The following is a 16,263-nucleotide window of genomic DNA, read 5'->3' as shown; positions in this document are numbered from 1 at the left end:
CCATGCCACCACTTTGCCGATAAATGCTTGCAACCAAGCTTTAACAAAGAAACCTTCTAATGACGCATTTGCCAGACCTCAAAGACTATCTATCAAACATCGCGCCCAGGTCATACGTGACCATCACCAATACACGATTACGCAATCGATTCCACACCCGACCCGTGTACTCGACTCAGTCTCGCATAGTCAAAACGAGACCCTTGGCAGTCGCTTTGTCGCAGCAAGCAATTGCTAATGCCGTGTGAGGCTGCACTCACCACATATACAGAACCGGTTCCACTCCTGCACATTCGCCGAAACTTGGCGATGCGTGCGCCTCCAGTCAGCCAGCCGCGGTTCCCTTCTACATATATTCCACGATCGCGACTGATCGCTCGTGCGAAACCGATCAATGCCGGCCCACGAGACTGCACTGCAAGAAAAGCAAAAGCTGTGCTTGTGCTGAGCAGAAGGCAGCCCGCAGTTGTCCCCCATCTCGTGGTGATGGCGATGGCGCGGCGAACGCCAAATTGGGTGTGTGAGAAAAAGCTGGATCCAGTTGCCATATTTGGTGTCCACTGAATGGCTGATTATGTAGATTCTACTGTTCGTTTGTGACAGGGTAGGTCGTTTGGAATTGCATCGATAGTTCTGGGTTGGTTGAGAGAGGTGTTCGTCATTCGGAGTACAATATTGTGTTGTTTTATGTTTTTGTTGACACGAACGTCTCTGAATGTTTCAAAATTTGGTATTTTCAGCGATTGTTTATGATTCAAGATTAGTTTACATGTACAATTTTCATGAGAATTCAAAATTCCATGAAGCTCAAACAAACAATAAAACTGAGTTTATGAATACTTTGAAAAATATTTCTGATGAATTTTCAACAAATTTTGATTTTTTTGGAAAAAGTTCTACATAAGATATCTCTTTATTACCAATTTCTGCATGTTTAAAAAAACGATTATTATCAATATTATCTCGGAATAGAATAAATAGAACTACTAAACGAGTTTTGCATATACTCCGGTTGTTGTTCAAGTTTGTTAAAAGTAGGTAAGATTTCCAGACGATTTTTTGTTAACAAAATAAAAACAGAAAAATTAAAAGCTAATTGATGCTTTTTATTTAGTGCTTTTATTTAACAGTGAACACGCATTCAACAACCGAATAAATTGCTTCATTTCTCTGTTCCGAGATAAGATAAAATCATTACAGTTAGATAGATAAAGGGGACAGGATGAGTAAAATATCTTTCAAAACTGTAATAAGACAAGACCTAAAAAAACCTCTAGTTTGCTTTCGATATTAATGCATCTGTACTGATGATTTTTTTAAAATCCACCCCCCCACCTGAACAAAATGTTGCACACTTGCACAAATTTTTCACATGGTGCACACTTATTAGTCATACTCGTATAGTCATCCGCCGGACACTTTACTTTCGTATAAAGTGTCAGTGTGGCAACCAGCAGTCGCGGAATTTGCTCTCCTTCATTCCGGGCAACGCCCGTCCCTTCCCGGCACGGTCCACCCGCCTCGTACCGTTACTCGTTTCATTACAACCTCCCCCACCATCATTATTTTCCAGAAGTTAAAGCAGCACCTACCTTGATAATCAATTCGATTTCGGGCACGTCGCCGTTGCGGGTTCCATTTTCCTGGTTCTCGTCGGACATTATTCCTCGGTTCGGTATTCAGTTACCACTCCCACGAAATAAGAAAATCACAATCACCGGCAACAATCGGGCACTTATAAAAATTTCCAGATAACTGGCGACGTCGAGCTTCTCTCCTGACGTACGTTTTGATATCAACACACTTTTTGTTGTTGTTGTTGTTGCGTTGCTGCGCGGGGCAAAATCTTCTTCTTCCCGATCCGGCGACTTTATTATTCGCGTTATTATTCAGCGCCTACTTCGCGAACCAACACACAAAAGAGCACCGGAGAACCTTCTCGCCGCGGACGGAACAAAAACGGACTGCAGCAGTGGCAGCAGATTCTTGCGCTGTCTGCTGAGCGGATTTAGTGCCTCTCTCTTGTACTTGGAAAATATTCTGCCGATTATTTTTGTGTTGGTGCACTTTTGCGTTCACTTCCAGATAAATCCGGACACCACCTCCACGATTTGATTTTTTAAAGGCAAAACCGGCTTCTAGAATCGAAACAGTGAACCGTTCTTTTTTTGTTTCCCGAAAGGACACGGAATGCTGTTGTACCTCAACAGGACGGATATAATCCTCTAAACTGGCCTAGCGTGTGCACAAAGAACAATCACCTCAATTAAAGATCCGCGAACCAAACACGACGACAGTTGGAAAAAGACTGGCGACTGGAAAGAAACGAAACGTGCACGCAAGCGAAAAGCTACGACGAGCTGGCTGGAAAGCTCGCCACAGTACCATAGTCAGGCTGGGCGGTAGAAAGAGAGAGGCGATTTTTTTGCGATGCACAAGCACAGTGAGAGATAATTCAAAATTGGTCAAAACTTTAATAAATTCATAACCAACTTTTTGATAAAACTGGAAGTACAATGAGCCATCTCAAGATGGCGAATGTGTGTATTCCTAAAGAGAAGAGAAGCAAATCAGAAGGAAAAACTCGAATGTTGTTTTTCGTCGGTTATTCCTCTATCTGATAGCAGAAAAAAAAAATCGACTGGTAAATGAGCTTATATTAGAATAGTTTATTACCTTTTTTAAAAACGCAACGATTACTTTGCTAACGTCCCCCCTTAAGCGTAAAGTTTTATAACACCTAGCTTCTTCCTGTCTTCGGTATGCTTCGGACCAGATAACGATTTTGTTAGAAGGTCCGCCGCTTGAAGTTCAGATGCTACGAAGACCAACTTGATGGTTTTGTCTTCGACTTGCTCCCGTACGTAGTGATGTCTTATGTCGATATGCTTGCTACGTGCCGAGTAGCCAACTTCACGTTCTGCCAGGTTGATGGCACTCTTATTATCGCAATGGATCACCAAAGCACCGTTCGTCCCGTGAAGCTCACGCAGAAAGCTTCTCCACCACATGGCCTCTTGAGTCGCCGTTGACAGAGCCATGTACTCCGCTTCGGTTGTCGAAAGTGCAACGGTAGATTGCCTCTTCGAATCCAGGAACGCATACCCGCTTACGGATCGTCGTGTATCGGGATCATTGCCCCAATCTGCATCGCTGTAGCCATGGGAACTCGTCTGTCCGGTCCGTGTGTACGTAAGCTTTTCATGCTTCGTACCTCTCAAGTAGCGAAGTATCCTCTTCGCCGCTGTCCAATGCGCCGGTCCAGGGTTGCTGCAAAAGCTGCTGACCAGACTTACCGCATGGCTGACGTCCGGCCTGGTACACTGCGCAACGAACTGCAATCCTCCTACAAGTTCTCTGTACGGAATGTTCTTCATATTCTCCTTCTCTTTTTCAGTTACAGGGCACATTTCCTTGGTGAGCCGCTGATTCACGTCGAGGGGAATCTAAGGGTCTGTCTCATTTGGAGAATTAAACTGAAATTAAACTTAAAAGTGACATTTCAATAATTATCAAATAACCCTGCTCGCAGAGCAAGATTACTTTTGACAGATATCGAATCATTTTGCATCGATTTCATTCATTTATTTAGTTAACATCTAAACAGATAACACTGAATCAACAATTTGACGCCACAATGCACGGTTCGAGGCCGCATCTCTCCATCCTCGGATACGCCCCACGCTCGCCAAGTCTTTCTGCACCTGGTCTGCCCATCTCGCTCGCTGCGCTCCACGCCGTCTCGTACCTGCCGGATCGGAAGCGAACACCATCTTTGCAGGGTTGCTGTCCGGCATTCTTGCAACATGTCCTGCCCATCGTACCCTTCCGGCTTTAGCTACCTTCTGGATACTGGGTTCGCCGTAGAGTTGGGCGAGCTCATGGTTCATTCTTCGCCGCCACACACCGTCTTCTTGCACACCGCCAAAGATGGTCCTAAGCACCCGTCTCTCGAATACTCCGAGTGCTTGCAAGTCCTCCTCGAGCATTGTCCATGTTTCATGTCCGTAGAGGACAACCGGTCTTATTAGCGTCTTGTACATGACACATTTGGTGCGGTGGCGAATCTTTTTCGACCGCAGTTTCTTCTGGAGCCCGTAGTAGGCCCGACTTCCACAGATGATGCGCCTTCGTATTTCACGACTAACGTTGTTCTCAGCCGTTAGCAAGGATCCGAGGTAGACGAATTCCTCGACCACCTCGAAGGTATCCCCGTCTATCGTAACACTGCTTCCCAAGCGGGCCCTGTCGCGCTCGGTTCCGCCCACAAGCATGTACTTTGTCTTTGACGCATTCACCACCAGTCCAACTTTTGTTGCTTCACGTTTCAGGCGGGTGTACAGTTCTGCCACATTTGCAAATGTTCGGCCGACAATGTCCATGTCATCCGCGAAGCAAATAAATTGACTGGATCTGTTGAAAATCGTACCCCGGATGTTACATCCGGCTCTCCGCATGACACCTTCTAGCGCAATGTTGAACAACAGGCACGAAAGTCCATCACCTTGTCTTAGTCCCCGGCGCGATTCGAACGAACTGGAGTGTTTGCCCGAAATCTTCACACAGTTTTGCACACCATCCACCGTTGCTTTGATCAGTTTTGTAAGCTTCCCAGGGAAGCTGTTCTCGTGCATAATTTTCCATAGCTCTACACGGTCTATACTGTCGTATGCCGCCTTGAAATCAACGAACAGATGGTGCGTTGGGACCTGGTATTCACGGCATTATTGAAGGATTTGCCGTACAGTAAAGATCTGGTCCGTTGTCGAGCGGCCGTCAACGAAGCCGGCTTGATAACTTCCCACAAACTCGTTCACGAATGGTGACAGACGACGGAAGATGATCTGGGATATCACTTTGTAGGCGGCATTAAGGATGGTGATCGCTCGAAAGTTCTCACATTCCAGTTTGTTGCCTTTCTTGTAGATGGGGCATATAACCCCTTCCTTCCACTCCTCCGGTAGCTGTTCGGTTTCCCAGATTCTGACTATCAGTTTGTGCAGGCAAGTGGCCAGCTTTTCCGGGCCCATCTTGATGAGCTCAGCTCCGATACCATCCTTACCAGCGGCTTTGTTGGTCTTTAGCTGTTGAATGGCATCCTTAACTTCCCTCAAGGTGGGGGCTGGTTGGCTTCCATCGTCCGCTGAACTGACGTAGTCATCTCCTCCGCTGCCTTGACTTTCACTGCCTGTACTCTCAGCGCCATTCAGATGTTCCTCGTAGTGCTGCTTCCACCTTTCGATCACCACACGTTCGTCCGTCAAGATGCTCCCATCCTTATCCCGGCACATTTCGGCTCGCGGCACGAAGCCTTTGCGGGATGCATTGAGCTTCTGATAGAATTTGCGTGTATCTTGAGAACGGCACAGCTGTTCCATCTCCTCGCACTCCGCTTCTTCCAGGCGGCGTTTCTTCTCCTGAAAAAGGCGGGTCTGCTGTCTCCGCTTCCGTCTATAACGTTCCACGTTCTGCCGGGTACCTTGCTGCAGCGAGACCGCCCGCGCTGTGTCCTTCTCCTCCAGAATCTGTCTGCACTCTTCGTCGAACCAATCGTTCCGTCGACTTCGACCCATATACCCGACATTGTTCTCCGCTGCGTCGTTAATGGCTGCTTTGACTGTATTCCAGCAGTCCTCAAGAGGGCCCCATCGAGCTCACCCTCTTCCGGTAACGCTGCCTCGAGATGCTGCGCGTATGCAGTGGCGACATCAGGTTGCTTCAGTCGCTCTAGGTCGTACCGCGGCGGTCGTCGGTACCGAACATTGTTGATGACGGATAGTTTTGGGCGCAGTTTAACCATCACCAGATAGTGGTCAGAGTCGATGTTAGCGCCACGATATGTCCTGACGTCGATAATGTCGGAGAAGTGCCGTCCATCAATCAGAACGTGGTCGATTTGTGATTCTGTCTGCAGTGGTGATCTCCAGGTGTACCGATACGGGAGGCTGTGTTGGAAGTAGGTGCTGCGAATGGCCATATTCTTGGAGGCGGCGAAATCAATTAGTCGTAGGCCGTTTTCGTTCGTCAGCCGGTGAGCGCTGAACTTCCCAATAGTCGGTCTAAACTCCTCCTCTTGGCCAACCTGAGCGTTCAAATCTCCTATGATGATTTTGACGTCGTGGCTTGGGCAGCTGTCGTACTCACGTTCCAGCTGCGCGTAGAATGCGTCCTTATCATCATCAGTGCTTCCGGAGTGTGGGCTATGGACGTTGATTATGCTGAAGTTGAAGAACCGGCCTTTGATCCTCAACCTGCACATTCTTACATTGATCGGCCACCACCCGATCACGCGCCTTTGCATATCGCCCATCACTATGAAAGCTGTTCCCAGCTCGTGTGTGTTGCCGCAGCTCTGGTAGATGGTATGATTACCTCTAAACGTTCGCACCATTGATCCCTTCCAACAAACCTCCTGCAGCGCTACGATGCCGAATCCACGGTCCTTGAGCACATCGGCGAGTATGCGTGTGCTCCCGATGAAGTTGAGAGATTTGCAGTTCCACGAACCGAGTTTCCAATCGCTAGTCCCTTTTCGTCGCAGTGGTCTTCGCCGATGGTTCCGGTCCGTACTCTCTTGTTGATTGTTCGTTGCTTATGATTTTTAAAGGCTGGCTTGCAGGGCCTGACACCAAACCCCCTAAATTTCCGGTGGACCATGGTGCACAGTTTTACTTGGAGTCCCTCGCTGGCACTCGGACGATGATTAGCCGCCCCTAACATGGAGAACAGACGCTGTTGTGAGCCGATCCTGACATGGAGAACAGACGCTCAATAAGATTTGCACCTCCGGAGGAGCAAACCCCCCTTCCTGTCAGCATACGACCATAGTTCCCACCGGGGTTGGTTACCCGATCTTCCCTAAGGTTGCTCGTATCCCGGCCAGCACCGCGGGGAGGTAGGGATAGGAGTTGCTGGGTAAGAGGCTAAGGACCGCGAGATGGGGTCTATTTTATTCCTTCAGGTACGCGGAGTACCAATGGCAGGCCTGGTAGCGAGTCACTTTTTAGTGACTTGGTCACTATTTTGAGTCTAGTCACTATAAAGTCACTATTTGCATCCAAAAGTCACTAAAGTCACTATTTTTCGGAAAATGATCACTAAAGTCACTATTTTTGCATTGCCACTAGCCACTAGCCACAAGCCACTAAATTCAAAATTTTTTGATTGAAATTATTTCAGAAATATCACATTTTTATGAAAAAGATTCTGCCATTTAGAAATTAAAGTTTATTAGAATTTCTAAATTTCAAAAACTCAAATTCCAAAAACATCATTTAAATTTATTATTAAAACATAGTTTAATAACAAGTAAAATATTTTTTTAAATTTCTATACATGATAATTCACATGCGGATGAGTGCAAAATTTGGAAAATGTTAATCGTGTAAAAACAGAAATTATTTCAGAAATATCACATTTTTATGAAAAAGATTCTGCTATTTAGAAATTAAAGTTTATTAGAATTTCTAAATTTCAAAAACTCAAATCCTAAAAACTTCATTTAAATTTATTATTAAAACATAGTTTAATAACAAGTAAAATATTTTTTTAAATTTCTACACATGATAATTCACATGCGGATGAGTGCAAAATTTGGAAAATGTTAATCGTGTAAAAACAGAATCCAGTGTACTTTATATTTTTCAAACAAATATTCAAATCGTGATTCCAAATAGTTCACTGGCTAGGCGTCAATCAGATCTTTATATCATTCTCTTTTATATTAAAAAAAAGTTTTGTTGTAATTATCAACATAATTTTGTGATACAACTTATAACTCACTACTCGTTCCCATGACGCCTGGTATATACCTTATCGTGGTGTGTTACTTAATATGAGGTACCATGGTAACATTGCTAGCTTCTGGCTGATCCAATGAATACCATCCTCAATATCCAACTCTGTAGTACTTATGAATGTGTCGCAGTCATTGGCCTCTTGCATCCATCCTCCCCCTTCGTACAATGAAGATGGGCGTGGCTAATAGTAAGTAATCCTCATAATTTTGTTGTTTTTGCCTTTTCTTGATTTCTGATAGCATTCTAGATAAGGATTTCAAAGATAAAACACAAGTTTGCAATCTACGAATCATACCTGCAACTTTTAGCTCTATATCCGGTTCAAAACTTCATACAAAAGTCACTATTTAGTAACTTTTTCGGCAATTAAAAGTAACTATTTGGTCACTTTTTCGTCATCGCTGGTCACTAAAGTCACTATTTTGAACGGCATTCATCGCTACCAGCCCTGCAATGGTACGCTTTACCCAGCATTTGCCGTGCCTGGGTAGCACCAGCCATTCTTATGACTGGGTTATTTGCTAATTTTCGAACTGTCACTTTTAGGTTTAATTCTCCAAATGAGACATGATCATAAATGGCATAATCTGAATAGGCCTGAACTAGGCCGTTTGGTAGTTAGGTATAGTACCGGTATATTGGCTGCTCGGTCCAAGAAACTAGATGTTGGTCACGCGAACAGGTATAAGGACGTTATACATAAATGATATTAAGCATAAAATACCTAAAAAAACAGCCCACGACATAAAGAAGGTATTATGCCTAACGTCATGGACCCAGAAATCTCATATTTTTGCATCAACACATTTTCTGAAGGAGTTTTCGTAAGAATTCCTTAAATTAAAGTCCAGTGCACAGGTAGATTGAGGTTAGGGAAACGCCACTGATAAGAAGTTCTGAAGGATTTCCTGAAGAAATTCCCAAACATATTTCCGGAACATTTCCTTAAGAAGTTTTCTTAAGCTTTAAAAAAAAAACAGCTGAAAAAAAATTCAAAGAGATTTCCGATAGAATTGTTAACCAAGTTTCCAAAGAAATTCCTAAAAAATAATTCAAAAGAATATCTGAAGAAATCTGCAAAGTATTTTATAAAGTTTTTTCCGAGGGATTTTCATTATCGAACAAACACCTAAAGGAATTTGAAAAAAAAATCGTAAAGGAATCGCCTTCCTTGAGATGTTTTTTAAAGTTTTAGCAAAGAAATTTTCAAATTAAATCCTGGAGGAAGTTCTGAAGCAATTCTTAAAATCCGGAGGATTTTCCGATGGAAAAATTTTCAAAGGAATACCTGGAGGAATTTCCTATGTGATTCCTCAAGGAATTTTGATTGAATGGCTGAAGCAATTTCTGGGTGAACTTGTGAAGGAATTCCTGGAGGAATTTCTCAAGTAATCAAAATATTCTTTAAAATAATATTTTTTGCAATATTTACTTTTTGCCTTTCTCGTATACTAAGTATACGGTAAAGGCTATATGATCGCTCCAAAAACAAACTTTTTATAGAAGGCCCGGAGACCCATAGTGTTATATACCAATCGACTCAGTTCGACGAATTGAGGTGATGTCTGTGTGTGTGTGTGTGTGTGTATGTGTGTGTGTGTATGTGTGTGTGTGTGCGTGCGCAAAACTACTAAAAAAAATGTCACTCATTTTTCGGGCACTTGCCCTCAACCGATTTGCTCGCAACAAGTTGCATTCGACGCAGAATCCTGTCCAATTGTTTCCTATTTGAAATTGGCCAGATCGGACTATGGTATCAGAAGTTATGGCCAAAATACAAATTCATACGAAAAAATCGCGTAAAAAATGTCACTCATTTTTCGGGCACTTACCCTCAACCGATTTGCTCGCAACAAGTTGCATTCGACGCAGAATCCTGTCCCATTGTTTCCTATTTGAAATTGGCCAGATCGGACTATGGGATCAGAAGTTATGGCCAAAATACAAATTCATACGAAAAAATCGCGTAAAAATGTCACTCATTTTTCGGGCACTTACCCTCAACCGATTTGCTCGCAACAAGTTGCATTCGACGCAGAATCCTGTCTCATTGTTTCCTATTTGAAATTGGCCAGATCGGACTATGGGATCGAAAGTTATGGCCAAAATACAAATTCATACGAAAAACCGCGTAAGAAATGTCACTCATTTTCGGGCACTTATCCTCAACCGATTTGCTTGCAACAAGTTGCATTCGACGCAGAATCCTGTCCCATTGTTTCTTATTTGAAATTGGCCAGATCGGACTATGGGATCAGAAGTTATGGCCAAAATACAAATTCATACGAAAAAATCGCGTAAAAAATGTCACTCATTTTTCGGGCACTTACCCTCAACCGATTTGCTCGCAACAAGTTGCATTCGACGCAGAATCCTGTCCCATTGTTTCCTATTTGAATTTGGCCAGATCGGACTATGGGATCGAAAGTTATGGCCAAAATACAAATTCATACGAAAAAATCGCGTAAAAAATGTCACTCATTTTTCGGGCACATATCCTTAACCGATTTGCTCACAACAAGTTGCATTCGACGCAGAATGTCTCATATTTTCTTATTGAAAATTGGCCAAATCGGACTATGGGCTTAGATGTTATGGTCAAATTACTATTTATTGTGAAAAAGAGTTCGAAAAAGTCTAGCTCACTTTTTTAGCACTTAGACTTCATCTATTGACGCTCGCAACAGATTGCATTCGACGCAGAATCTTGTCCCATTGTTTTCTATTGAAAATTGGCTAGATCGGACTATGGGATCGGAAATTATGGCTGAAACACCATTTTTGCCTTTTTCTACGAAAAGGCTGTATGTTCGCTCCAAAACCAAACTTTCACAGAAGGCCTGGAGACTCTGACTTTTAATGGACTTTTAATGGACTTACCCTCAACCGATTTACTCACAACAAATTGCATTAGATGCGGAATCCTGTTCTATTTAGAAAGTTGGCCAGATTGGACTATTACCTTTGAAATTATGGCCAAAATACTTTTTGCCTTTGCTCGGAGACGAGCCAGCCTCGGGCTGAAAGTCTCCTTAATAAAGACACAAAAAAAAAACTTTTTGCCTTTCTTGTTGTACAAAGTTGTACCGAAAGGCTATAATTTCTTTCCGAAAACGAACTATCGGATGCTTCCACACTGATACACTTCCCTTCCTCTTCATACGGGAGTTTGGTAGAAAGACGGTCATGAGATTTATATCATAACAAAGCGAGCGGAAGGCAATGCTCGCTTGATGGGAATGACATTTTCGTTTTTCTTTTTGTGTAATCGGAGCTTCAGTTCAATTTACATCCAAATGTGATATCCTTAAAATCTCTTAAAATATATGACTGGGTAAAATAAAACAGGGGTATGTACGTCAAAAAGATTGGAAAAGGAAACAAAAATGTCGGAATTCTTATTAGCATATTGTAGATCAAGCTGAAAACCGAACCGAGGTTTCGCGACAATCGCATTTTCTCGCATTTCCGGATGTTGCAACTGCATCGCGAGTAGTGCGCAACTGTGCCATAGTCGGGCACCACTCGCGATGCAGTCGCGACATCCGGGAATGGGACAAAATATGATTTTCGGTTTTCAACTGGATCTACAATATCTTTGCCATAAATAATCTGATTTTCATAGAACGGACAAAGAAATTTGTCTGTTTTTACTCCTAGCTACTAGCTCATCTATTTTCAAGCACATACATTTTACGAAGGTCGAGAAAGGCACCATCACCGCTAGGTGGATTAATCTGGGTTTTTGAATTGATTATTTTGCTGCTAAAATCTATATATGACACGTTCGTTTTTGCCTGGAAATTAATGTAAAACACCTGGAAAAATCAGGAAATTTTGTTTTTACAGATGAGCAGACACCCTGTTAGTCGACAAATGTGCATGTAGTTTTCTTCTATAAAACGTCTTCAGTGTTTCCATGATTAAAATTTAAATTTTGTGATATTTTTTTTACTATTTGCATAATATGAATGCGGAATCGATCGTGTTGCTGCTGGTCATGGGACGGCAGCTACTCCGGGAGAACGCGAAGTGATACAAATCTACATCGCGTAGCAGAAATTCGTTTAACTAGTGTGCTACTCCGTATTGTAGAAGATATTGGTTGCATTGGATTGATTCGAAACACAGTTTTCGTCTTCTTGTTTTCAAAATAACTTCGTTCACAATAAATATTTTGTCGCATACCAAGGGGTTTCACGTGAATTACCTTCTCAACTAACAAACGATTCCTTTCCCATAGCGCTCACGGAGATTGTTCTAATCAACAAGAAACTACACTTTCGTTTAGCGATGAAACTCGATTTCAATCAGCTCAAGCTGAAATATATTTGTCATTTAGTTCTTTTATAAACTCTTATTCAGACATTAATCTTACAATATAGTGTAGGCTTACTATGACTGGTATAAATCGGGCAATAGGTACCACAGAGTGTAGGACCAACTAGAAATACAGCGTTTTTAGATTTATAAGTATTCAAGAATTCAACAATATCAGTTTAATCTCACATATTGGTTCAATTTCACCGTACAACGATTCAGGTCCAATACACTTGGCACAACGATTCTCTCGTACGTGCACCTATTTAGGGTTACATTTTAGGTTACTCATTTAGAGAAAATAAACAAATTCTATATATTACGTTCCCAACGCTATTTGTAACCAACACTATTTAAAAGGTGATTAGATTAGATAATGCGCTGGACTAACTACAGATAGCTCAGATTCACTGAGTTAGAATATCAAATTCATTAATTGTCCGTAAACTAATAATCACTGGTAATCATCCACGTTCTCATAATTTGTTCTCGGTTTGTTGTCATCTATCAGTGTCATTGCATCGATCGTAGCGTCACAAAGGCTGGTGTGAGTGAGTCTCGCAGGGCTGTAGAGCACATTCAAGGTTGCCAGATTGCGCAGCAACATTCCCGCCCCCGTAACACTGCCTGCTATGGACAGTTTTACTCGGATTCCCCACATCTAGAACAGCCAACTTACATACTGGTCTACGCAAAAGTCCCGACCTTGTCTGGACTGTCGCCCTTCGTATGCGCCCATCTGGTCCAGGATGGATCTCCGACACTTGTCCTCGTATCCAACTATTCCTTTTTGAGCTTTCTGCTAAGAGAACAAGATCTCCTACTTCGATAGGTTTGATATCGTTGAACCATTTAGTCCGTCTGCAAATTGTCGGCAGATACTCTTTTAGCCAACGATGCCAGAATAGATCTACCTGGTGACGAAGTTGTGTCCAGTTGTTAAGAAGTGCTTCACAGTCATCAGTGCGGTTTGCGGGTGGTTGCTTGACTCCACTGCTACTTCCGAGCAAAAAGTGGTTTGGAGTAAGTGCTTCTTGTTCTTCAGATTCTAAGGGTAGGTACGTTAAGGGCCTGGAATTAACTATACCTTCAGCTTCCGCAAGCAACGTTAGAAAACCCTCGTCGTGCAACTTTCTTCCAGTGTCTATACTCTCAATAGCTACCTTAACGGAGCGTACCATACGCTCCCATGCTCCACCCATATGTGGAGCCGACGGAGCGTTGAAAAACCATTTAGTTTTGGCGTTGGTGAACGTCTCCGCCAGACTCTCACTGATTTGCTGTCTAAGCAACCTTTCTGCCCCTGAAAGTTGGTGCCGTTATCAGTGTAGACTTCCAAGGTGCCCCTCGGCGTGCGATAAATCGTCGGAAACAGGTGATGCAGCTCTCCGTACTGGGAGTATACGCAACTTCAAGGTGGACTGCCCTTATAGTTAAACATGTAAACAGGGCGACCCACCGCTTTGCGAGACTTCGTCCGACTTTCACCAGAACTGGACCGAAATAATCCACACCAACATACGAGAAGGGACGCTCAAACGATGCTAGTCTCGCTGCAGGTAGTGACGCCATCTTCGGTGTAGTTGGTTGTGATTTATGTATTTTGCACCACTGGCATGATCTGGCGGTTTTCCGAACAGCTGCCCGAAGATGAGAAATGTAGAAATTCTGCCTTATCTCATTCACCACCGTCTCGTAGTTTATGTGATGATTCGTGCGGTGGTAGTGATTTAGAAGTAGGAGCGTCGTGGGATGATACGTCGATAGTATAATGGGGTACTTCATGTCAAATCGGGTGTTTGTTGCCGCGCCAATACGCCCATTCTGTCTAAGTAATCCATTTTCATCTATGTAAGGAGATAACTTGAAGATCATTGAGGATTTTTCTACTTTGCCGTTCGCCTGCTTCAACTGAGAAACCTCATCCGGGAATGATTCTTGCTGACTAAGCCGCCATATGATAGTTTCCGCAATTCCAAGCTCTTCAGAGCTCAGCGACGTCACGATCCGTTGACCTTTACTTCTTCGAGCATTGTTGATGAACCGCACCATATAAGCAACCGATCTCACTAGCCTTGTCCATTTGGAGAACCTTTTGAATTCTACTGTAGGTTCATATTTCTGGACACCATGAACAAAACAGGTTCGAAGTTCTTCTTCAGTGACCATGTTCTGCCTGCATTTTTGATGCGGCCAGTGTTGCTCGGGACGGTACAGAAACTCCGGCCCTTGGAACCACCTCCCTTCCGAAGAAAGACTGGGTCCTCTACCCCATTTTGTGGCTTCGTCTGCACAATTCATATTTGTGGGTACCCATTTCCACTCTTTGCTTTCGGTCAAAGTTAGAATCTCACCGATACGGCATGCAACGTATTGTCTATATCTGCGGGCATCGGATCGTATCCAAGCTAGAACTGTGCTACAATCTGACCAGAAAACCTTTTTTTCGATAGTAATAGTGTGATTCTTGCTTACGAAAGAAGCCAGTCTAGCTCCGAGAACCGCGGCCTGCAGCTCCAGCCGCGGTATGGACAAGGGCTTTAGTGGAGCTACCTTTGTCTTCGCGGTGACGAGGTTACAGATAATAGTTCCATCAGAAATAAGGAAACGGAAATAAGCGGCAGCAGCGTAGGCTTCTTCGCTGGCATCTACAAATAAGTGCAGCTGGGCGGAATGGATCGATGAAGAGACATTTCCAGCAATGTAACAACGCGGAATTCGAATGCTGTCAATTTTACTTAATACGTTTATCCATTTTACCCATTGATTGAATTTTCCATCACCAATTTCATCATCCCAGTCGCTTCCTGATCGCCATATCGATTGGATCAAAACCTTTCCGTGTACGGTATACATAGCCAACATGCCGAGAGGATCAAAGAGTGACATGATGCAACGTAAAACTTGCCGTTTTGTTGGTCGTCGTCCGACATGAATGATCTCTGCTATGTCCTTCCGCATCTGCGTTGAAAATCCCAATACGTCCTTGCTTGTCAACCACAGCATACCAAGTACTCTTTCCGTTCCACTGGTTTTGTCCAAATGCAGATCTTTAGTGGCCAGAATAGTTGTTTCACCCAAGTGGCGAGGCAGATTTGAACAATTGGAACGCCAACCACGAATGTCGAAGCCAGCTTTTCCATGGATCATCTTTACCTCAGCCGCCACACGATAAGCCTCGTCAACGGTGTCGAAACTATCTAAATAGTCGTCCACATAATGGCACCTGATGATTCCATCTACAGCTCTGGGGTAGTCTTTCGCAAAGTCCTCGGCATTTCTGTTCTTAATGTATTGAGCACTACACGGTGAACAGCTGGAGCCAAAGGTGGCCACGTCCATGATGTAAATGCATGGCTGTTGCTTTGGGTCTTCTCGCATTAAAAATCGTTGCGCGTTGCGATCTTCAGAGCGTATGCGGAGTTGGTGAAACATTTCACGTATGTCGCCGCTAATTGCCACCGGTTTTTCACGAAAGCGGAATAAGACAGCGGGGAGAGGGTTAAGTAGGTCAGGACCTTTCAGCAGAACTGTGTTGAGGGATATACCGTCCACTTTGGCTGCCGCATCCCATACCAGCCTGATCTTTCCCGGCTTAGTCACAACACCGATGGGCAGGTACCAAATCCGGCGCGGATCAGCATCTAATAATTCCTTCTCCGTAGCGCGATGAGCATAACCTTTACTCTGGTACTCGCTAATTTGTTGCAGTACGCTAGCTTTTAGCGACGGTTCGCGACACATTTTCCTCTCCAAGCATTCTAATCGCCGAAGTGCCATGAAGTAACTCTCCGGAAACTCAAATTTGTCGAATCTCCAAAGTAGCCCGGTTTCAAAACGATCCGGAAGCCGCACTGTCGTTTCCACTAGGATCCTCCTTGCTCTTGTGGTCTCAGTTGACTCCAATTCCAATAAAGGTTTTGATCCAGCATCTTCCTGTTCGAAATATTCCCTAACTACTTCGTGGAGATCCTTTTCAGGGTTTACTTGAAGAATGTGGCAGCTTACACCAACTGACGTTGCACCTGTACTTCCACCATAGACGCACCACCCAAGCCTTGTTTTCGTCGCAACTGGATCTTCCTTCCGACCTTCTTTGCATTTCAATGGAAGCGACAGGTTAAGGTGATCCAAACCGATGAGC

General features: G+C 43.7%; 1 protein-coding gene across 2 annotated transcripts in view; it reads right to left on the bottom strand.

Moving 5' to 3' along the window:
- LOC134206323 (chloride intracellular channel Clic) overlaps nucleotides 1-2,315 on the bottom strand; it is a 151,652-nt gene extending 149,337 nt beyond the window's left edge. The window contains exon 1 of one of the 2 annotated variants that reach the window (XM_062682022.1): nucleotides 1,593-2,315. In XM_062682022.1, the coding sequence (XP_062538006.1) occupies nucleotides 1,593-1,661 (69 nt within the window). In that variant the 5' untranslated portion in view covers nucleotides 1,662-2,315. The remainder of the gene's footprint in view (nucleotides 1-1,592) is intronic. The other variant, XM_062682023.1, reaches the window with a different exon arrangement.
- Nucleotides 2,316-16,263: the final 13,948 nt, after the last annotated feature.

This window comes from Armigeres subalbatus, chromosome 1 (genome assembly GCF_024139115.2).
Source record: "Armigeres subalbatus isolate Guangzhou_Male chromosome 1, GZ_Asu_2, whole genome shotgun sequence".
NCBI lineage: Eukaryota > Metazoa > Arthropoda > Insecta > Diptera > Culicidae > Armigeres > Armigeres subalbatus.
Note: the sequence above shows the minus strand (reverse complement) of the source record. Positions and strands in the feature narration are given on the sequence as shown.